General features: G+C 45.2%; 2 protein-coding genes across 3 annotated transcripts; both read right to left on the reverse strand.

The window, feature by feature from the left end:
* Positions 1-3,924: 3,924 nt before the first annotated feature.
* On the reverse strand, positions 3,925-10,742 carry LOC123168325 (F-box protein At5g67140). Of its 2 annotated transcripts, none has more exons than XM_044586196.1 (5): positions 10,323-10,742; positions 10,024-10,170; positions 9,756-9,882; positions 9,180-9,278; positions 3,925-4,365 (listed from the first exon to the last, which is right to left on the reverse strand). In XM_044586196.1, exons 1-5 carry the CDS (start codon positions 10,724-10,726, stop codon positions 4,165-4,167), a joined length of 978 nt encoding a protein of 325 aa, XP_044442131.1. In that variant the 5' UTR covers positions 10,727-10,742; the 3' UTR covers positions 3,925-4,164. The 2 variants fall into 2 exon arrangements, with proteins under 2 accessions (XP_044442131.1, XP_044442130.1); XM_044586195.1 differs by having other exon boundaries at positions 9,756-9,891.
* Positions 10,743-11,437: 695 nt separating this feature from the next.
* LOC123168712 (F-box protein At5g67140) lies at positions 11,438-13,777 on the reverse strand. The gene is made up of 5 exons (XM_044586579.1): positions 13,612-13,777; positions 13,363-13,509; positions 13,131-13,266; positions 12,340-12,438; positions 11,438-11,925 (listed from the first exon to the last, which is right to left on the reverse strand). The coding sequence occupies exons 1-5, from the start codon at positions 13,755-13,757 to the stop codon at positions 11,725-11,727; spliced, it is 729 nt and encodes a 242-aa protein (XP_044442514.1). The 5' UTR covers positions 13,758-13,777; the 3' UTR covers positions 11,438-11,724.
* Between the last annotated feature and the right edge of the window lie 8,312 nt (positions 13,778-22,089).

Genomic DNA, 22,089 nt, shown 5'->3' on the forward strand with positions numbered 1-22,089 from the left:
CGCAACCTACCACTGCCGGCCGATTCCAGAAGGATATGCTAGGGTGATGGTGGATGAAATAACGGAGGGATTTGAGGAGCTCCAGCTTGACCACCCTACCGGTGAAGGGGAGACTCGGCTGGGTTCTGCTCTGAAGACTCCATGCCTATGGCGGAAGGAGCTCATCAAGCTTCCGAACTGGACGGCTCCGGCGAGTAAGGGCACTCCGCCTCCTCCTCCGCCTCCTCCTCCGGCGAGTGATCAGGGCACTCAGCCTCCTTCTCCGGCGCGTGGCGGCACTCCGCCTTCTCCTCCGCCTCCTCCTCCGGCGAGTGATCAGGGCACTCAGCCTCCTTCTCCGGCGCGTGGCAGCACTCCGCCTCCTTCTCCGCCTGCGCCGGCGCGCCAGAGCAGCCAGCCTCCTCCTTCTCCGCCTTGTCAGCAAGGGCGGAAGAGACCCGCCGTCGCTGCGGCTGCTCCGGCGCGTCGTAGTCCTTCTCCTCCGCCTCGTAAGCAAGGAAAGAAGACAGCCGCAGCCGCTCCGTCTGCTCTGCCGGTGTCTAGCAGTACAGCTGCCAGAGGCGGGAGGCAATACAGATTCGGTCCTTCTCTGAAGACTCCAGAGAAGTTACCATACGAGAGGACCGAGGAGGAAACCAGGAAGATCGTGCGAGACGAAGTGACAAACTTCTTTGAAGGGGTGAAAGCAAGGAAACATCCACCTCCGGAGGAGAAGGTAGATCCGGTGAAAGCAAAGTGCACTCTGGCTGCCCTGACAAAACCACCAAAGTCTCCACCGAGAGGCATCTATGAGCGCATTCTTGCAAAGACATATGCCGAAGCGGAGCGGTCGGGAAGTACTGTCAGTGATCAAAGGTTAAAAGGACGACAAGCTGGGAAAAAAATTGCCCAGCTCGGCGAACAAGCGAACCAATCATGCCCCCCGCTCAAGGTGTCAAAAGACATCGTTGCTAATGATCCGAGGATGGTGCCCGGTTATAGCAATCTTGGAGATTACCTGCCCGACGATGTACATTATGAAATCATGGAGGTGGACGAACACAAATACCATTACGGGAAGCCTCTCGTCAAAGATGAAAGATCTCTAACAACGATGATGCGAAGATTACATGATTGGTACATGAAAACCTGCAGAGCGTCTGATGGGATGAGTACTTTGACGCTGAGAGTTAAACCGGAGCATGACCTCGTTGGAATTGAACTGTTGAATGTTCCATTTGAGGATTTCTTCCAGTTTTACAATCAAAAGGCCCTCGATAAAACAACGATCACTTGCTACTGTCTGTAAGTAAGTAGTACTACTTCTGTCATTAAGTCTCTCTATATAGCTCAACTCTTTCATTGCATGTATTTATAATTATCCTCACTATATTATGCAGATTGAAGATCGCCGAATTGAAGAAAAGACAAATCAGTGATATTGGGTTCATTAACACAAATCTCATAGATGTATATACGGTTGAAAAACATCCCAAAGAAGCCGAGGCCAACTTGCTACAATCGTTGGTATTAAATCAAAACAAAGATATAATACTCTTTCCTTACAACTTCAAGTGAGTGTTACTGTCTTGTGCATATTCGGTTTCCCTTATTAGTCCAGGTTATGGTAATGTAATTGATGACTTATGCATGCATGCGCAGCTTCCATTATATTCTCCTAGAGATTAAGCTTGAGCAGGGAGTAGTAACCGTCTTAGACTCGAGACGAAAAGATCCCCAGGACTATGCGAACATGACTCAAATGCTCGAGAAGTAAGTTAAATCGATCATTATCCACCATATCAGCAACTTTGTTCATTTCCTGATATCAAGTAATTGTTTTCTTTGTCTGGCAGGGTTTGGAGAAAATTCACCACAAAAGCTCCGGGACTGCCGAAGAAGCTGCAATTTAAACACCCGAAAGTAAGTACTATAGTAGCATGTTCCGCGCATCTCCTAGTGATTCAAGCGCTAGTTTCATCAATACCATTTAGCATGCTTGCTTATCAGTTTGATTGACCTCTATTTCTTGTAAAGTGGTTGTGGCAGGAACCCGGGAATAATTACTGTGGATACTACGTTTGCGAGTCCATCCGCTACACGACCTGTGAGCGGGGCTACACTGAAGAACAATATGAAGTACGTAAGCAATAATATTCACAATATATATGTATATATATATATATATATATATGTATTGACCCCCTTCTTCAAATTAGATGTTTCGGAAGCGGGATGAACTCCTAGCACCAGATCGTATGCGAGGAATTCAAGAGGAATTGGCGGCATTCTTCCTTGACCACGTGATCGCTGAAAACGGAGAATACTATGTGGACCCTGTGTTCTTACAATTTAATTAGGAGATTGTATTGTAAGAGATAATTATTGTATATATGTAGCCGGTAGTGTCGGATAGATATACGAGAACTTGTTGTTCGACCAATCTCTCGGAGAAGGAGAGGTGGTCGATATCACTTCTCTCTGTATGCATATGTTCATGACGATCTTCTGTTTCCTTCATTTGATTACTAGCTAGCGTGTCTAGTCCTCTCCATACGTATATAGTACGTAGCGTCGACCAAGCACGGAGATAAGAGAGGACACTTCTCTCTATTAATTAGCTAGCTAACACAATATATGAACCACCTAAATTAATCCCCCAAAACCCCTAAACCACCCCCTTTCAAAAAAAACAAAAACCTCAGCTCCTGCCAGCTGCTGACGTGTGGATGCCTATTGGTCCCCGTTGGTGACACCAACCGGGACAAAAGGCCCTGCCTATTGGTCCCTGTTGGTGGCACCAACCGGGACCAAAGGCCCCCCTGCCTGGGCTGGCAGCAGCGGCCACGTGGAGGACCTTCTGTCCCGGTTCGTGTAAGAACCGGGACTAAAGGGTTAGGGCTTTAGTAACGACCCTTTAGTCCCGGTTCGAAAACCGGGACAAAAGGCCCTTACAAACAGGGGTAAAAGCCCCTTTTCCTACTAGTGACCTACTCCAAATCCAGATGCTCTCTTCGCGAAAGAACTTTGTGACTTGCTCGCTAGTGTGGAGGTTGCTACACCTGGTTTGGGTAGGTCGATTGCTTGCCTCCTAACTGGGACACCAATAAAAGGCAAACAAAAGAAGGTGGGCAAAGGCAAGAGTAGCGCCATAGGCAAGGCATTTCAGGCTGCTTGATGGATGATCTTCAGTCTCTTGGCCCGTCCTTTTGGATTGGGTTGTCGTTGTGGCTTGGAAGGTGTCTGATGTCTTCTGTTGAGGTGTTCTTGTCGGGGTTCACATGGCGTAGTAGCAATGTCGTGGTTTGTGGATGTTGTGTAATCAGAGAGTCTGTCAGGAGTCGCCAGTGCAGTTGTGAGTTTCTTTTCACGTGAGTAGTTAGTCCGTGCTATGTTTGTATTGGTTTTTGCCTGGTTTTCCGTTAATTAACTGGGCAATTTTCTTCTTCTTAATTAATCGATGAGACAAAACTTTGCCTTCGTTTCAAAAAAATGCACGGTTCGTTCATGAACTCAAATTAAAAGCACAAATTAGGCCACAAACTCGAAATCTGCACAGATTAGGCCACGAACTGGATTATGAGCACAATTTAGGCCAAAAAACGCTTCGCCCATCATCATCCTGCGCACGTGGCTGCCACCTCCGCTTAGCCTGGACTGCACCTCCAACACTTAGCTCCCTGTTTGGTTGGGTTTGCGTCCTTGTCTCACAGGTTGGCATATGGTTCCTGAGACGTTTCCATCTTGGAAGGTTATCTTGGTGGAACACATGGTCCAAGTGAGAAACTCTAGCATCAATTCCTCAAGCTATGCTAATGAGTGAATAAACAAACAGCAAAAAGACCCAAAAGATAACATTGAGATCCATGTTTTCCTAGTCCACCGGCATGAACATCTCAGTCAAAGGAACTTATTGTCAAATTGATCTCACAAATGAACTGAAAATGAATCTGTAACATCCAACTTTTTGAACAGTCCGGATGCATAGTTTTGCAGAGTATGTCTGCCTTACACTTTTATTCTTTACAACATGTATGTACAAGTCAACATATGCACAACACTGTCAACACATCAACACAACCTGAATCAAGAACAACATAAATCACTTAATTCTCACCTTTTCTTTCAATAGTAATTTTCATGGAGCGATGGATTGCGGTATATAGCAGGGGTATGTTTTTTTTTTCAGGCAACCTGCACGTCGGCGTTGAGGATCTGCGGGATGGACCTGATCCGCAGGGCAGGGCTGATGGACTGCAGGCCCGCGAAGCTCTCCGGCGACACCCGCATACCGCCAACGTTGATGCACTCCAGTTCCAGGCACTTGTTCACGAGTGCCACTAGTCCGGCCTCAGTCACGTGGCGGCAGCTCCACAGTATGATGCTCTGCAAAAAAAATAGTCCATGTAAAATAGGGATGAAAAATGGAGGGGAAACAAACGGAACTGAATACTACGATATTTGTTTTTCATTTTCTTAGCGGAAGCAGAAACAATATGAAAATTCCGCAAATGAAGCAGAAACTGCTGATCAAATAAGGCGTGAACATGGATACAACATTGGAAGTTTTTTTTAATAAAACCTTGAGCCATACAGAAAGCAAAATTAAATCAATAAACTTGTTCGATTATACACCAATGAAGGGGCAACGAGGTGTGTCGACAAGTAGGCATGAAGGATAGGAGTAGGAGCCATGTAGTGAGAGTCTGAGAGGGACGAAGATCGCATAAGCATTAGTATATTTTTTACAGAATTAGGTTGGGCCAACAATGTACATGGGCTAGGCTCGAGTGGGCTACATTCACAAATGATAAACGAAATTTTTCACATGTGCGTATAGGAAAATTCCATTTTTGCAGCAGTTTTGTCAGAAAACATCGTCCATTTCCCTTTTTTACAAGAAACTTTCCATTTTTGCATCCTTTTATAATTATTTGTTTATATTTTCACTTATTTGGGAAGGAATGAAAAGTTTCCGCTCCATTTCATCTATAATGGAAACCATCTGCGTTTTAGCATTGATCCATAATTTGTAGTGAAGGTAATCTAAATGTGTAACGAATGATGAGTTGTAGTAATATATTAATTGAAATGTACCTACAAAAACTGAGCTTTCTGCCATCATGGAAGGTGATCACACTTTCATATAAATAACATATAAGTGGCCTCAACAGTTATCCACACTGAAATATAAATTAATTGATCTATTCAAAATAGTTTTTGGAGATTCACGTGTGGTCAAATAAAATTAATTAAAAATAATTGCTTAGACATGTTTATACTAAACATTTTTATTTCGTGTTAACTCTTATTAAATGTCTGTCATATATCTTTGACATTGTATCTTAATATTAGTTTTGGTGTAGCTATTTGAAATAAGAGGTCAACCATATTCTCTATGGTAATATACATATTTTTGTATGATTATAGTATTTATCCATTAAAATACATTTGTTTAGGTAACTAAAACTATATTTGTCACAAAACATGTTTTTTTTCAGAGGGATTGTTTGAGAAAATACTTTGTTAAATTGATTTGTACCTTATCTAAGAAAACCTAAACTACCATATTACTTCATAAATTAGTTTATGCATTCTTGTTGTATTCTTATAATGTGTTTATGTGTCCATATCTAGTGTGTTCACGTGTTCTCATCCAGAGTAATCATATATATCTACAAAATTCGGTAGATTGTTCTAGAATGTAGAAAACAAACAAATAACTTCATAGATCTTTTTTCAAGTGCAAGAATACCTAGTTTAGGTGTAACTAAATAATATTTTTAAATTGTTTCAATTGCCAACAAGTAGTTTGTTTCTCGAATCCTCTCCAGCACTATCTCTCATTGTTGGTGACTGTCTTTGGTCAGATTTGCCGCCCTTTTGTTCTTCAGATTTGGGATGGGTTGGGGTGGGATACTTTTTTTACTTCTTTTTTGCGGGGATATTTTTTAATTCGTATCAGTATCATACCATTCATAACATGCATGAGTTTCCAGAATTTAAAGTTTGTTCATAATTTGTTTTCTAGAGAAAGAACTATTTTCAGATTTTTTTTGAGGTTATTGTTTTTTTAAAAGCTAGGCTCAAAGGAGTCCCATATCCACGTGGAGGTTTTTTGTGAAAATTTACAAGGAAAACAAGTTCCCAAGTGAGCAATGGTCTCCAATCCGTTACTGCCAAATGAAATTCTCAAATTGATTAACATAAAAAGCTAAATGAAGTCCACAAAGCAATCTTATTGTTACTCTGTACTCTCAACCTTAATTGCAAACCTCAACAAATTTTAAAATGAGTCGCTCAACTGTGAAACTAAGAGGTACCCAAGAGAGATCATGAGGCTATCTCCATCCATAGAGTTGAGCTTGAATAAAGACAATTAGTTCATTTTCCATGATGGGTCCAACCAACTAATCTACTTGCATGACATGTACAATTAATTGTCCCCTTTTTATTCATGAACCGCATATACCACATAATATATCAAACTATAAAATAACGTCCTTAATTAGGCCTTTTATTTGTAGAAAATTTATTAGGTGCAGCCGTCTACAGAACAACTGTTCCAAAGGAAAGTAGTAAAGTTCAGAGAAGAGAAACGAGATAATTGCATACATAGTCCTTGTACTCGTAGGCAACATCCAACTCAGTCCTTGAACTTGCGTATTGCTTCAATACGGTCCCGGTATACGAAAATACATGGTCAATACAGTCCCTGAGGTTGAAACGCCAGTCCTGGCTCTACGCGTCACGTACATATCTCGTATTTCTGTAGTGGAGGCCACGTCCGTATGCAGCCCATATGTCAATGGGCCGAGAAATAAAATGAAAAAAAAAACACGGAGGGGGGATTCGAACCCATAAGCTCTGCCCAACCACTGCCTGAGCGGGCCACCAGGCGAGTGCGTGATCTTGGTTAACATGGGGATGCACTATACTCCCTCCGTCCGGAAATACTTATCATCAAAATGAATAAAAAGGGATGTATCTAGATCTAGATACATCCCTTTTTATCCATTTTAATGACAAGTATTTTCGGACGGAGGGAATAATTATAAGCATATCACTGTCTCTTTAAAAATATACGTGAATTTTAAAATATTCATGAGTTTTTATTTTAAAAAATTCATTGATTCACAAAATGTTCATGATTAAAGAGTAAAACGTTGTGTCTACAACAAATGTCCGTAAAGTTTTTAAAATATTCAAAACAATCCTTGGGAATTTAAAAAAATATAATTCCAGAATTTTAAAAATTGTTCACTGATTCAAAATGTATTGAGGAATTCAAAAATGTTCATCACAAAAACATGTTTCTGAATTTCAAATGTTTTTCACGAATTTCAAGAACTATTTGCCTATGCAAAAAAAACTTGTTGACGGGTTCCAAAAAACATTTACGTAGTTTCAAAAAATATTCGTAAAGTCAAAAAATATTCACTAACTTGTAAAAAGTTCATGAATATAGAAAATGTTCGCAACTTCAAATATATGCTGAATATTTTGGGAGTGCATCTCCTCACACACACACACACATACACACACACACACACACACACACACACACACACACACACACACACACACACACACACACATATATATATATATATGGAAAATCCATCCTACCACCCGGTGGTAGTTACCCCACATATCTCATATACTACCAAGTGGTACTATATATACTATTTTATTATTTTAAATATGTTCATGTACTATATCTAAGATATTTCAAAGCAAGTTACGTGAAAAAATTGCATATGAACCCATAGTTTTTGTTATATTTATGAAATACATACATATTTGTACGTTAAAAAGAGCATACTAAAAAAATGGTACATACTACCTAAAAATTTGTATATATACTACCTAATCATTGTTATATACTACATACTACACGTACATATTCTCGGTTTCGACAGATACTACATACAACATACAAAACGCAACTGGTGGTAACTACCACTGCTTGTAGGAAACATTTGTCGGCAACTTGTACAAAAGACTAAATATATAGGGCATGCATCTCCACACATATCACAAACACACACACACACACGCACACACACACACACACACTTGGTATTCATGAATTGATTTTTTTTATGTCCATCGATTCAAAAAATGCTCATGATTCAAAAGTAAATGTTCGTGTATACAAAAAATGTCCTTGAATTTCTGAAAATATCGCAAGAAAATGCTTGGGATTTAGAAAAATATATTTTGTAAATTTTGAAAAAAATGTTCAATGATTAAAAAATATATTGTTGACTCTAAAATATGTTCATCACAAACAAAATGTTTCTGAAATTCAAAAGTTATTCACGAATTAAAAAAATGTTTGCCTATGCAAAAAAGACTTGTTGACGAGTTCCAAAAAACATGTGCACCATTTCAAACATTATTCACGAATTTGTAAACATTTCATGAATAATAAAATCGCAACTTCAAAAATAGGGTGAACATTTTTTGAATTCAATAAACAAATTTTAAATACGAAAATTGTTCAGCCCAATTTTTTAAAAATGTTGACCGATATGAAAAAAAATCATGAATTAAAAATATTCGCAATTTCAAAAATTCTGTATGCAGTGGGCTCAGGGGGCGGGGGAGGTGGTACGCATCAGGTTGCGCGCGCCAAATAGGAGACTGCCCAAAAAAATGAACACGAACAAAAACCAGAACACAGAGAACACAGCTGGGTCGTAGCTATAAAACAAAAGAAACAGGCTCGTACAGCCCCAAAAAAGACTGTGAATACCTAATTATATTTCTTTTCACTCAAAAAAACCTAAATAGATTTCTTATAAAAAGGACTACATATATAGGGTGTGCATCTCCTCATATATGGCCGGCACACAATTTGTCTGGTGGCTAGCGCGCGCTTCCCCGGCCCACATGTTGTGGGTTCGAACCACCCGCCCGCGTGCATTTTTTCTTTTATTTCGCAATATTCCACTGACATATGGGTCCAACTTGACGAGTGTGGCCAGTCTGACGTGGCATACGACGGAATACACAGTACGTATGTGACGTGTAGAGCTAGGACCGACATTTCAACCTCAGGGACCTTATTGACCACGTATTTTCGTGTATCAAGACCGTATTGAAGCAATACGCAAGTTTCAGGACTGAGTTGGACGTCGCCAGCGAGTACGAGGACTATAGATGCAATTATCTCGGAGAGAAACAGTACATACCTTCAGATTTGGACAACTATCTGCAACTGCATAGAGCGATTCGTCAGTGATGAATGTCCCACCAATGTTCAGGTGCTGCAGAGAACGAGCCCTTGAGACCTGCAGGGAATCAGGATTGGCAAATTCATATTGGTAAAATTATCACAACAAAGTACAGATTTCTTGTAGTTCAGGTTAACTTGGCATTTTTTTAACTTTCTGGACATAAACAAGTGGATTCATGAACTTTTTATTTGTTTCTGAAAAACTGGAAACCATGCATCATACTCCTACGATTCTTCAGACCCACATAATAAATGGTTCTGATAAGCGTATATTGTCCACTCATTGACCCGCACAATGAATTATTCTGAAAGCAACGTCGTAATAGTATGCCTGACGACATCCCGCGCGATGCGACCTTAGAATCCAGTATCCAAATCCACCTTCTACACCATGATAGCAATGGCTAGCCGGTGGTAGATAGGATCGATGAACACACCATCAGTTTGACAATTTGGTGGGCATGTGCATGTGTCATCAAAATTAAAAAGTTTGGTCGATGGAGGAAAACCGACGAGGAAATTGATCAATTACCAGATGAACAACGCCCTTGTCAGTGATCCCGGCCAGCCCCCACAGCGAGACGGAGGTGAGGTTGCCGACGCACGCCGCCGAGGAGATGTCCAGCAGGCCCTGGTCCGTGATGTGGCAGCCCCAGCAGCTTCGTGAACTCCAAGAACGGGCGGAGAGAGTTAGAAAGATATGATTAAGCTAATTGGGGATATGTGGCGTGAATTGACTGTTGGATTGGCCATGATTGTTCGGGCGATCGATCAATCGATTGACCGATCGGCTCACATACATGTCGAGGTCGCGGAGGTTGACGGCGGCGCGGACGAGGCGCGCGGTGGACTCGTCGCCGGTGCGCTGCCCCGCCAGGCTCAGCCGCCGCCGCGTCGCCAGCGACCGGCCCACCGCGCGGCGCCACCGCCGGCTCACTGCCCCGGCCCTGACGAACGACGACGACCACCAAATTCAAGATAGAGCGGGTCAATTCAATTTCAAGCTCGCGGTCGGCGGGCGGCAGGGCACCATCATCCATCCGAGCGGAAGCGATGTCCATGGAAATCAATCAAAGGCGGGCGCGTTCTTGGTTCTTACATGGAGAGGTCGTGGAAGGAGGGGAGGAGGGAGAGGACGTGCGCGAGGATGTCGGCCGGAAGCCGCTCCACGTGCGGCTCCTCCTCCGCCGGCGCCACCGCGCCGCTCCGGGCGTCGTCTCCCGCCATCTCCTGTGCGCTTGCTTGCTTCTCGAGCTCGCGCTCTCTGGCTCCCCGGTCGCGCGGAGGAAAGCAGGGGAGGACTATACTACTAGCGGCGGGCCGGCAGCATCGCGAAGGCTCACGTGAAGGTGATGCGGGCGGCGGGAGGGCGACGCGACGCGCGAGTGGACGACGCAAAGCGGGGACGGACGGGGCTTGTTGGATTCTTGTTCCTGCACGGTTGGAGCAGGGGCGCCTTTGGATTGTGCGGACGGCGCTGCGCCGTGCAGCCGCCCTGCCCATGCCCGCCACGTTTGAAAAAAAGGATCAATCAATTGATGATAGGTCCCTAGACCTGTACAACTGTATTAGTTGGGAGATTAAGCTAGACTGAAGGACTATGAACTCGGCATTCCTAATATTTTCGGAAACACTAAAAATCCGACGTCAGATTCGTAGGCACGACAAATCAATTTAGTTGGCGCGAAGATGACAAATTTAGTTTACAAGCACGGCAATTTTCTGACAAAAAGAAGAAGAAACTAAGGCGAATTTGCCGGACGATGTGTATGCGTCGACGTAGTTGCATGAGTTTGTATGGATTTAAGATATGGTAATTGAGGTGTCCAGATGTGGAATGCGTTTTTTGAGGGTGATCGGTCACTGTCCGCGGCGTTTGAGGGGCTGGATTTGTCAAGTCCGGCTGTAGATGCTTTAAGTTCACTCTTTGCAGCAGGAGGTCGCGTGTTGGAATTCTCACCTAGCACTAATCTTTTTGTGCCATTTTCCCCTGGGCGAACAGATCGTGCAAGTGTACAACATCTGTCAATGGACCGGCCCTGCGCGGCGTACACAGGCGGCAAGGCGACGTATTTTTTAAAAGACTATAGTATCTTTTATTATAAAATGGATGACGAGATCATATCCATTGATGTGTTTAGGAAATTGTACCGAAGCATACAAAATTCATACTAAAGCACACCAGCAAGCATGTATGTCTGAGCATTATTTTTTAAATCCCCAGTGGCTATAATCGTGGTCAGAAAGCTTCGCCGATTACAAATAGGTGCTCCTCGCCTCTCCGTAACAACTGAACCTTGGTAAGGTTTTCTGTGTGCATGATTTTGATGGAAAAATATATGGTGGGCATGGACGGGCGACCACAATTTTTATTCGCTGTAACACAGGTCACGTACAGACCGAGCATGAACACACCAGGAATAAAAACGCCACAAACCCCTCTCGTGAATCTTTGTGTTTTCAGTTCCATGAACCACTGGATTACGGCAGCGCATTTTCCTTCATGAAACCTGCACGCTGGCGTTGAGGATCTCCGGGACGGACCTGATCCTCAGAGCAGGGCTAATGGAGAGCAGGCCGGCGAAGCTCTCCGGCGACACCCTCATCCCGCCGACGTTGATGCACTCTAACTCCGGGCACTTGCTCACCAGCGCCACCAGGCCGGCCGCCGTGACATGGCGGCAGCTCCACAGCATGATGCTCTGCACAAGAAAACTCGGCACGTTAGTCCTTGCGTGCACGCAGGCTGAGCAGAACTGATGCTGAACATTCAAAGTATGTTCCAACACTCTACAGACGGCGTCATATGTTCCTTTTAATAATAATAATGGCTTTCAGTGTTTAATTTTTGAGTTAAGTTTGACTTTGTTTCGTATGCCCCGCCGTGCACGCAGGCAGAACCCCAGAACTGACGGTGAAAATTCAAGTATGTCCGGACACTCTAACAGACTGCGTCATATCTTCTTTTTAATTTTAGTAATGTTTTCAGTGCTAAATGTTTTGAATGAAGTTTGACTTTCTTCGTATCACGCAGAGGCAGGCTGCAATAGAGTATCTTCAACTGTTTTTAGGGCCGTCATCTGCACCCTAAAATCCTGAAATTTAGCAAGACATACCTTCAGGTTTGTACAATTGTTTGCAACTGCATACAATGATTCATCGGTGATAAATGTTCCACCAATATTGAGGTGTTGCAGAGAATGGGCTCTTGACACCTGCAAAGGGAAGTTGGAAAAACCATACAAACAAATTAGTTAAAGATGTCCCTTTCTACATGAATTGAATATATCATTTTTCTTGAGAAAAAAGAATCAAAGATATCAATTGTATCAATTCACGATGGTTAACTTGTCTAGTTCAATTCACGATGGTTCCATTAAATACCCAAATTGGTTTTACAAAAGAAAATATTGTTTAGTGTATTTTCTGTAAATGCTAGTGACCTTTGCATGTACATACATCATGTTCACCATCATAACAGAAACATTAAAAAAAACAGTTCTCTCCAATTTTAACAAATTTACAAATGCATAAACAGCATTTTTATTATAGCAAATGATATGAAGGAGTACTTATGAGCAAATAAGTAGATTAGGAGGCTATAGTAAGTATATATTTATGCTGTTACAAAAGGGAATAAACTAAGCTAAACATTTCTGGTGGTTCAGAATGGAAAGCTACTGCGGTCAGTTACTTGATCTGACATCGAATTATCACGAAAGCTCCGGCTTATTAAACATATGACGACATCCTGCGACTTCACAGTACCATAGTGTGAAATCCTTGTGCTATACGAGTACAAGTGATGTGACAATGCCATCATAGCAATGTTGCAGACGAACACAACCAAGCAGAAGCAGTTGAATCAGAAAAAAAAAAGGAAGAATGGAAAACAGAGCATGTATACCAGACGAACGACGCCCTTGTCGGTGATCCCGGCCAATCCCCACAGCGAGATCGCCGTGAGCTTGCCGACGCACTCCGCCATGGTGATCTGCAGCAGCCCTCCGTCGGTGATATGGCAGCCCCAGCAGCCCCGCGAACTTCTCCAACAAAATTCACGGCCAGCCAGACAGAGTCAGAAAAACTTGAAAATGCAGTTCCACTTGATCAGGAACAGGTCGGAGCAATTTACTCACACGTCGAGGTCGCGGAGGTTGACGGCGGCGCGGACGAGGCGCGCGGCGGAGTCGTCGCCCGTGCGCTGCCCCGCGAAGCTCAGCCGCCGCCGCGACGCCAGCGACCGGCCCACCGCCTGGCGCCACCGTCGGCTCACTCCCCCGGCCCTGACAACGACGAGAATATAAGCGACTCATCACACAACACAACGGAACGGATACGTAAGCTTGGGAATCATGGCGCGTCCATGATTTGGTAGTAATACGTACATGGCGAGGTCGTGGAAGGAGGAGAGGAGGGAGAGCACGTGCGCGAGGAGGTCGGCGGGAAGCCGCTCGACGTGCGGCTCCTCCTCCATTTCCTTCGCCGCGGCGGCGCCGCCCCCTCCTTGCTGTGTCTGCGGCTGCATCCCCATTTTTGCTCGGTCTCGCTCTCGCCGTCGCGCGGATGGAAAGGCTTATACAGGCACGGCAGATCGGGTGGGGCACTGTTCTGGAGTTGAGTGTGGACATGTTTCCGGAGTGTGCACATCATCGCGTCATACATGGAGATGGAGGCGCCCACCTGTCAGCCGCGCTCCTAAAACAAAGTAAATTACGGTTATGACCATAGAATCGAGAACAAAGAATTTGAGATCGTGGGTATTCAAGGTCTCGTATTCGTTTAGAGCATGTACAGTACAAAGTACTTGCTCCTAACACGAATGTAATGATATACCAGTATTTTTGCTGATATATAACAAATATTTTGTTGACCAAACAAATTGTCAAACTTGATACTGAAATGCATGCGAGCCTTAGAGCATCTACAACGAGACCCATACCCTTCCGAAACGACGGGCTGCCCCGTCAGTGTCCGGATGCAAAAAGGTCACCCAACCGGCCTCGTCATAGCTGGTCCAAATGTCCGGACTGACCGACACTTCTCATATCAATCCTAAATCTTAGGCGGATATAGGGACATTCAGACACACCCGCCACGTTGGATCCGAACCTCTCTGGCACATCCGCTCCCACATAAAATGGACCCTATCCACACTTCGACCGAAACCCTAGCCGCATTCCACTCCACTTCCTTCCCCTCCCACACTACCAAGCTCCTCTCTGGCTAGCTCCGGTGTTCTCCTCCATGGCGGCGCCTGGATCCGACTTCAACATGTCTGGATCCGAGGACTGGGAGCTCATCCCTTGTAGTCTTGAGGAGCAGATGGTCGTCTGCGCCGCTCTCTGATGATCCCGAGAGAAGTACGCCCTCCCGCAGTCTTCAGCTATCCGTTGGGAATCCGTTGCCCAATTGGCGGCAGAATCCGGGGCTGGCGGATCCGAGGCCGCAGGATCTCGTCGCGTGTCGCTGCCAGCGGTCACCAAGGCCGCATGGTGCCCACTTACATGCCTATGCTGTCAACCTCTTATGCATTGGCGGAGCTTAATTAGGCAAGGCCTAATGGGTCATTACCCACCCAGCTCTGCAGCTTCTCACCATATAGAAGCCCATTGGTTATAGAATGCCAGCTAGTAGTAATTCCTTACAGCTTGGCCCATTCAGCCCGCCCGGTATCTTTTTTTGCATGCTCCGTCACCATCCTATGTACACACTTACGCACACCCTACCTCATCATAAGATGATAGTTCTTTTGTAATCAATAGTTTTACATTGATGTCATTTTTTTCCAAATATGTCACGATAGTTGACTAGCTTTTCCTAATTAAAGTCCAATTCAAGCCTACAAATGATTATGCCTATAGCAAGGTGATTGTTGTGGTTGGGTGAAGCTCTGCAACTCAGTATTCAATAGATAACGTGTAAGTGTTGATGTCAAAAAAAGAAAGATAACGTGTAAGTGTATGCACGAGTATACATATACACCGCACTCCTTGTTTTCTACAGAAAAAGGTTAATCCATCTTGTTAACTAAGTTATGTTATTATACCTTTTTACTTACACTCCCTCCCCTCGCCGTCGCCGGAGGACGCTGCGGGGCGAAGCCTAGCGGCGGACGGCGGCGGCGAGGTACCTCCCGCCTCGACCACCCCCACCTGCTCCTTCAAGATCCAACCCGAAAGCTCCGCCGACATGGCCATGGCGGGCGCCCCGAGCCGGTTTCTCCCTCCCTCTCCCGTGCCGGATCTGGCATGCCAGCCTCCGGATCCGCCCTCCTCCTGCTCGGGGGGGGGGGGGGGGGGGAGGGGCTGTCTGTGGCCGGATTCGGACCCGACGCCCTCCCGCTTGGCCGCCTGGCTCCCTGGCTGGCTCTCATTCCTCTCCACCGTTGGCATCGACCACCTCCGCCTCCCCATGCTGCACTACGAGCTGGCTCCGGCAGCGCCCACGACTGGTGGTTTTCCCCTCCGCGTTCGTGCCCTGCCGTGTTGGCTGCCTTGACAGGGTCCGATCTGGATGTCTTTGCCCCTGCGCCCCGTCCCGTGCTCTGCCACGGGCATCCTCCCTCGTCCTCCACCGCCGCCCGTTCTGTTGTCGTTGTGCTCCTCCGCACGCTCGCCAAACGAAGGTGGCGTCGTGGCTCCTGCATCTTGGGAGCCCTCCACCTCCCAGATCCCCCGGTGGGTTGTCGCTGTCTCATGGCTTCAACTGTAGGGGGCGTCGCACCAGTGGTCCTCACTGGTGCCCTCGGCGTCAAGGGTGCCTGCCGGCGTCGCTGCTAGTGGGATTCGCCTGGATCTGGGGCCGTCCATCCCAGCGCAGCCCGACGCTATTGGTGGTTGCCCTGCGTTGCGTCGTGAGGAGGATGTGACTGGGGTTTGGGAGAAATCCATGGTCGGCCAGCTGCTGCTGGCCGAGATAGCGGCAACGCTCCCCGTCGTTCCCATCTTGATGGCGTTGTCTTCATTCCCCGGTCTTGTGATGTTTTGGGTGTGCTTTGTGGAGTTCTATGCTTGGTGATGCCTTTCGACTACACTGGTGGCACACAGGTGCCGTGGCGTCGTCTCGGCCCGGTGTGACTGTTCGAATGTACCCCATGACACAGGTGGTGTCGCGGCGTTGTGCAGTCTTGGTTGCTCGGTGCTTTTCGATTGCGTCGACGGTGCAGTGTCGTGGTTTAGTCTCGGCTCGTCGCTGCAGCTCGAGCGACCGTGGTGCCCCTTGTTGTGATGTTTTGGGCGTGCTCTGTGGTGTTCTATGCTTGGTGATGCCCTTCGACTACGTCAGTGCCACACAGGTGCCGTGGTGTCGTCTTGGCCCGGCGTGACCGTTCGAATGTACCCCCTGACACAGGTGGTGTCGCGGTGTTGTGCAGTCTTGGTTGCCTGGTGTTTTCAATTGCGTCGACGGTGCAGTGTCATGGTTTAGTCTCGGCTCGCTGCTGCAGTTCGAGCACCTGTAGTGCCCCTTGTTGTGTTGTGTCCCCCCTCGCCATGTGTTGTTTTTGCTTTATTTCTTCCTCTTGTGCCCCCTTGTACTTCTGGTTCACTTGAACCCTATCTTGTATTAGGCTGCAAAGCCTATAGGCAACAAATGAATACGATTCAGGTGGGGAGAATTACTTCTCCCCCCCGGTGAAAATTGAAAAAAAACTTACACATTAAGTTTCACCTAAGGATACATAAAGCAACATGGATTAATCAAATCATGCATTTCATTTTTTCCTTCAAGAAAACCGACGCATCGCTCAAATGTCTCCAAATACGCATCGCTCTATTCTTAAATAGCTACAACCCACTATCTAATTTTTCTCTCCATGCAACAATGCCACATCATCATGTCATGCATGGGGTCATTAGTTGCTTTTTCCATTAATCTCCTCATGCAAAACATACCACCTCATGCATGATTTTTTTTCAGGGAACTAATTTATGTAAGACATGTTACATTTGTTTTTGCGTTAATCTTAGTCTTCCACCATTTATCCATACATTTTTACAAGGTTCCCGCAGCAACGCGCGGGGCATCGTCTAGTTAGAGAAACACCATGGTATAAAGCGCAAACCACCAAACAGGGTGACAACCAAAACAAAACACAAAATAGTAAAACCAAAAAACCAAACAACAAAATAAAACAAGACTAGGAGAGGCCTGCTCTACACTAAAAAAAGAAAAAAATAGATGTAAATCTTGGTTGATCACTCGATATATATAATTTGGACGTGGCTAGCGGGCGCTCGAGCGCCCGTTGGTGGGATGGAGCGCTCTTTAAATATGGAAGGAGTAGCCAACGCGCGCGACTTGGTCCACCAAAAAGGAATCTTGTCCCCATGTGCATTTATTTGGAGATTTCAAAAGTTAAAAAAACTATAACTTTTGATTTAAGTGTCGAAATCCAGTTTCGTTTTCACATTTGGGTTTCTCACGACGAATTCTTCAAAACTAGATCTCATATTGACAGGTTTTGTCAAACTTTTTTTCGAGGCAACTTTGGGTTCGATGGAAGCAACTTTAGTGCTATAGGAAGGCAACTTCAATTTTTTCCTAGTAGGACTGCCTGTTAGGTTAAAAAAAAGAGAAAATCACACAAAACATAAGGCACCATTAGTGCTACATATAAGCAACTTCATTGCAATATGTGTATCAATGGATTTTGCTAACATTATCACAACTTGCCTACTATGGTTGCTCAATTTCCTACCGTGGATATTCAGTTGCCTATCATTGATGCTCACTTGCCTAAAATACCATGAAAGTGGCCTACAATTGATGTCCAGTTACCTGCTGTTGGTAATTAGCTACCTACCATTGCTGCTCAGTTGTCTAAATTTGCAAATTAGTTGCCTACAACACTATAAAGTTGCATATCATTGTTTTTCCCAAGTTGCCTAAAAACACTATGAAGTTGCCTATTAGTGGTGCTCAGTTGACTGCCATTACTACTTCAGTTGCCTACAATATATTAAAAAGTTCTCTGCTATGTTGCTTACCACACCGAAAAGGTATTGTATGCAACTTAGGATAATATTAGCCTACGCATTAGTCATGGCAGGCAAGTTAGGATAATGTTAGGAAAGTAAATTTCCTATAGCACTATCAACTTGGAGATGAAGCTAGTTATGGTAGAATATGTTGGAAATATGCCCTAGAGGCAATAATAAATGGTTATTATTATATTTCTTTGTTCATGGTAATTGTCTATTGTTCATGCTATAATTGTATTGTCCGGAAATCGTAATACATGTGTGAATACATAGACCACATCGTGTCCCTAGTAAGCCTCTAGTTGACTAGCTCGTTGATCAACAGATAGTCATGGTTTCCTGACTATGGACATTGGATGTCATTGATAACGGGATCACATCATTAGGAGAATGATGTGATGGACAAGACCCAAACCTAAGCATAGCATAAAAGATCGTGTAGTTTCGTTTGCTAGAGCTTTTCCAATGTCAAGTATCTTTTCCTTAGACCATGAGATCGTGCAACTCCCGGATACCGTAGGAGTGCTTTGGGTGTGCCAAACGTCACAACGTAACTGGGTGACTATAAAGGTGCACTACGGGTATCTCCGAAAGTGTCTGTTGGGTTGGCATGGATCGAGACTGGGATTTGTCACTCCGTGTGACGGAGAGGTATCTCTGGGCCCACTCGGTAATGCATCATCATAATGAGCTCAATGTGACTAAGGCGTTAGTCACGGGATCATGCATTGCGGTACGAGTAAAGAGACTTGCCGGTAACGAGATTGAACAAGGTATTGGGATACCGACGATCGAATCTCGGGCAAGTAACATACCGGTTGACAAAGGGAATTGTATACGGGATTGATTGAATCCTCGACATCGTGGTTCATCCGATGAGATCATCGTGGAACATGTGGGAGCCAACATGGGTATCCAGATCCCGCTGTTGGTTATTGACCGGAGAGGCGTCTCGGTCATGTCTGCATGTCTCCCGAACCCGTAGGGTCTACACACTTAAGGTTCGGTGACGCTAGGTTTGTAGAGATATGTGTATGCGGAAACCCGAAAGTTGTTCGGAGTCCCGGATGAGATCCCGGACGTCACGAGGAGTTCCGGAATGGTCCGGAGGTAAAGAATTATATATAGGAAGTCAAGTTTCGGCCACCGGGAAAGTTTCGGGGGTTACCGGTATTGTACCGGGACCACCGGAAGGGTCCCGGGGGTCCACCGGGTGGGGCCACCTATCCCGGAGGGCCCCGTGGGCTGAAGTGGGATGGGAACCAGCACCTAGTGGGCTGGGCGCCCCCCCCATGGGCCTCCCCCCATGCGCCTAGGGTTGGGAACCCTAGGGTGGGGGGGGGGGTTTCCCACTTGCCTTGGGGGGCAAGGCACCCCCCTGGCCGCCACCCCGCACCCTAGATGGGTCCTGGCCGGCGCCCCCCCTCCCAGGGGGCCTATATAAAGGGGGGGAGGGAGGGAGGGCAGAAGCATCACAGCCTTGGGCGCCTCCCTCCTCCCCTGCTACACCTCTCCCTCTCGCAGAAGCTCGGCGAAGCCCTGCCGAGACCCGCCACATCCACCACCACGCCGTCGTGCTGCTGGATCTCCATCAACATCTCCTTCCCCCTTGCTGGATCAAGAAGGAGGAGACGTCGCTGCACCGTACGTGTGTTGAACGCGGAGGTGCCGTCCGTTCGGCACTCGGTCATCGGTGATTTGGATCACGGCGAGTACGACTCCGTCATCCACGTTCATTGGAACGCTTCCGCTCGCGATCTACAAGGGTATGTGGATGCACTCCTTTCCCCTCGTTGCTAGTATACTCCATAGATGCATCTTGGTGAGCGTAGGAAAATTTTAAAATTATGCTACGAATCCCAACAGAATACTTGCTGGTAGTGGTAGAAAACTTTGAGATTGTTATGCACTCGAGTGATACAAAAAAAAGCTAGCAACTTTTGGAGTGTATTTATACAACTCTAGTGCACTTACGAGACAACTCATGTGTACTCTGACTTGGTATCTAGAAAGAGCAACCACATATGGAAAAGTCTGAGTTCATCATTGATGGGGCTATTGGAGGGAAAACAAGGACAATAACTTTTAAGATCATTATGCACTCGAGTATCACACAAAAAAACGTTAGCAACTTCTAGGGTATTTTTGTGCAACTCTAGTGCATTAAACAAGCAACTCATGTGCGTTTTCCATCATTATTATCTGAAGATTTCAATGATGTTTGCTGGCAACTCGTGCAAAAATTATGAATAACTTGTGTAGTTTTGCGGCCAACTGTCTGATCCGCCCCCAATGAAATTTCTTATCACCATCTATGCAACTTCTTATCCATCCCCACTTTTTCTTGTGTAGTTTTGCGGGCAACTATCTAATACCCCCTTGAAATTTATCATCATCCCCTATGCAACTTCTCATTTGTCCCACCTTTTGCAACTTGTCAACACCCGTGACCTAACTAGTCAACACATGTGCTCATTAGCGATGTCAGGCAGACTACCACAGAAAAGGAAAGAAAAAGGCTCTCATACCATCCATCACCACATTGTTTGGAAATTTGGATTTATGATAGAAAACTTAGATCCCACTAAAACTATTCGACATTGTAGGCAAATTATGTCCCTTGATGGACATCTTCCACAGTATTTCAGCCAATTGGGGATCATCCATAGGCAACTTCACAACAATAGGCAACTTGATTTCTAAGGTAGACAACATAGAAGTCATGTTAGAGAACTTTCCACAGTAAGGTAATCAACTTTCACAGTATCATTGGCAACTAAACTATGTACAAATTAGTTTCCGATGTATGCAACTTAGCAACCATGGTAACCATCTATTAGGCTACTGCACACAACTATTAGTAGGCTACTAGGTGAATTCACTAGTACACACGATGCAATTCATCTAGCATCAAAGTTGCTTCTATTCAGCACTAAAGTTGCCTCATCTAGCATCGAAGTTGCTTTTGAAAAAATAACTTCAAAACATATTCATATGGGATCTAGTTTTGAAGAGTTCGTCATGAAGAACCCAACGGTGAAAACATATCATAATTCCGACACGCGGTTTGAAAGTTATAGCTTTTTGAATTTTCTCGTACCAGAATTAATGCATGTTACATCATCGTTGCGTTCACATGGTTAGTCGGACCAGGTGGAGAAAAATCATTGTACTATTGTAGAGGAATCTTTCAATATAAAGAATGAGTGGGTTGACATTTTTCCAAATCTGGGTGATGATCCTGCGGGCCATGAGCCAGTGAGCAGCGCGTGCGCTCGTCTTCACCAAAAAGCGCAGCTGCACTTTTAAGCATTTGGGGTATAATTTAGACAAGAGATATTGCTCATAGATACGGCAATGAGATATTTAATGGAATATTAATACATCTGCAATAGTGACGTTAGCCTTTCCTTAGAGGCAGCTCCTAGTATTTTATTGAATTGAGTCCAGGTAAGAGACACAGTTAGGGAAGGCGACCTCATGACCCCTCGGTTGCCCCTACCCAGGGCAATGAAAAGGCAACTCCTCCACTCGCAACTGCCGTCCTTCCTCTCTCAACTACCCGCTGCCGCCGGAAGACGCCTTCGGGCGAAGCCTGTGTGGCTGATACGTCTCCAACGTATCTATAATTTATGAAGTACTCATGCCATGTTTACAACAATTTTATACGATTTTGGTATGATTTGAATGGAACTAATCTGGACTGACATTGTTTTCGGCAGAACTACCGTGGTGTTCTTTTTTGTGTAGAAATAAAAGTTCTTGAAATGGGCTGAAACTTTTTGACGATATTTTTTGGAACAAAAGAGACCCCCAAAGCTTTGTGGGAAGGCCAGAAGAGCGACGAGGGCCCCACAAGCCACCAGGGTGCGCCCAAGGGGG

This window comes from Triticum aestivum, chromosome 7D (assembly GCF_018294505.1).
Source record: "Triticum aestivum cultivar Chinese Spring chromosome 7D, IWGSC CS RefSeq v2.1, whole genome shotgun sequence".
Classification (NCBI taxonomy): Eukaryota; Viridiplantae; Streptophyta; class Magnoliopsida; order Poales; family Poaceae; genus Triticum; species Triticum aestivum.

Coding starts and splice junctions, on each gene's coding strand:
- LOC123168712 (XM_044586579.1), bottom strand. CDS start 13,757: ATGGGGATGCAGCCGCAGACACAGCAAGGAGGGGGCGGCGCCGCCGCG. Junction 12,439..13,130: donor ACAAGGGCGTCGTTCGTCTG/GTATACATGCTC, acceptor TTCCCTTTGCAG/GTGTCAAGAGCCCATTCTCT. Junction 11,926..12,339: donor ACAATTGTACAAACCTGAAG/GTATGTCTTGCT, acceptor TTTCTTGTGCAG/AGCATCATGCTGTGGAGCTG.
- LOC123168325 (XM_044586195.1), bottom strand. CDS start 10,726: ATGGGCAGGGCGGCTGCACGGCGCAGCGCCGTCCGCACAATCCAAAGG. Junction 10,171..10,322: donor TCCTTCCACGACCTCTCCAT/GTAAGAACCAAG, acceptor GTCGTTCGTCAG/GGCCGGGGCAGTGAGCCGGC. Junction 9,892..10,023: donor AACCTCCGCGACCTCGACAT/GTATGTGAGCCG, acceptor CCGTTCTTGGAG/TTCACGAAGCTGCTGGGGCT.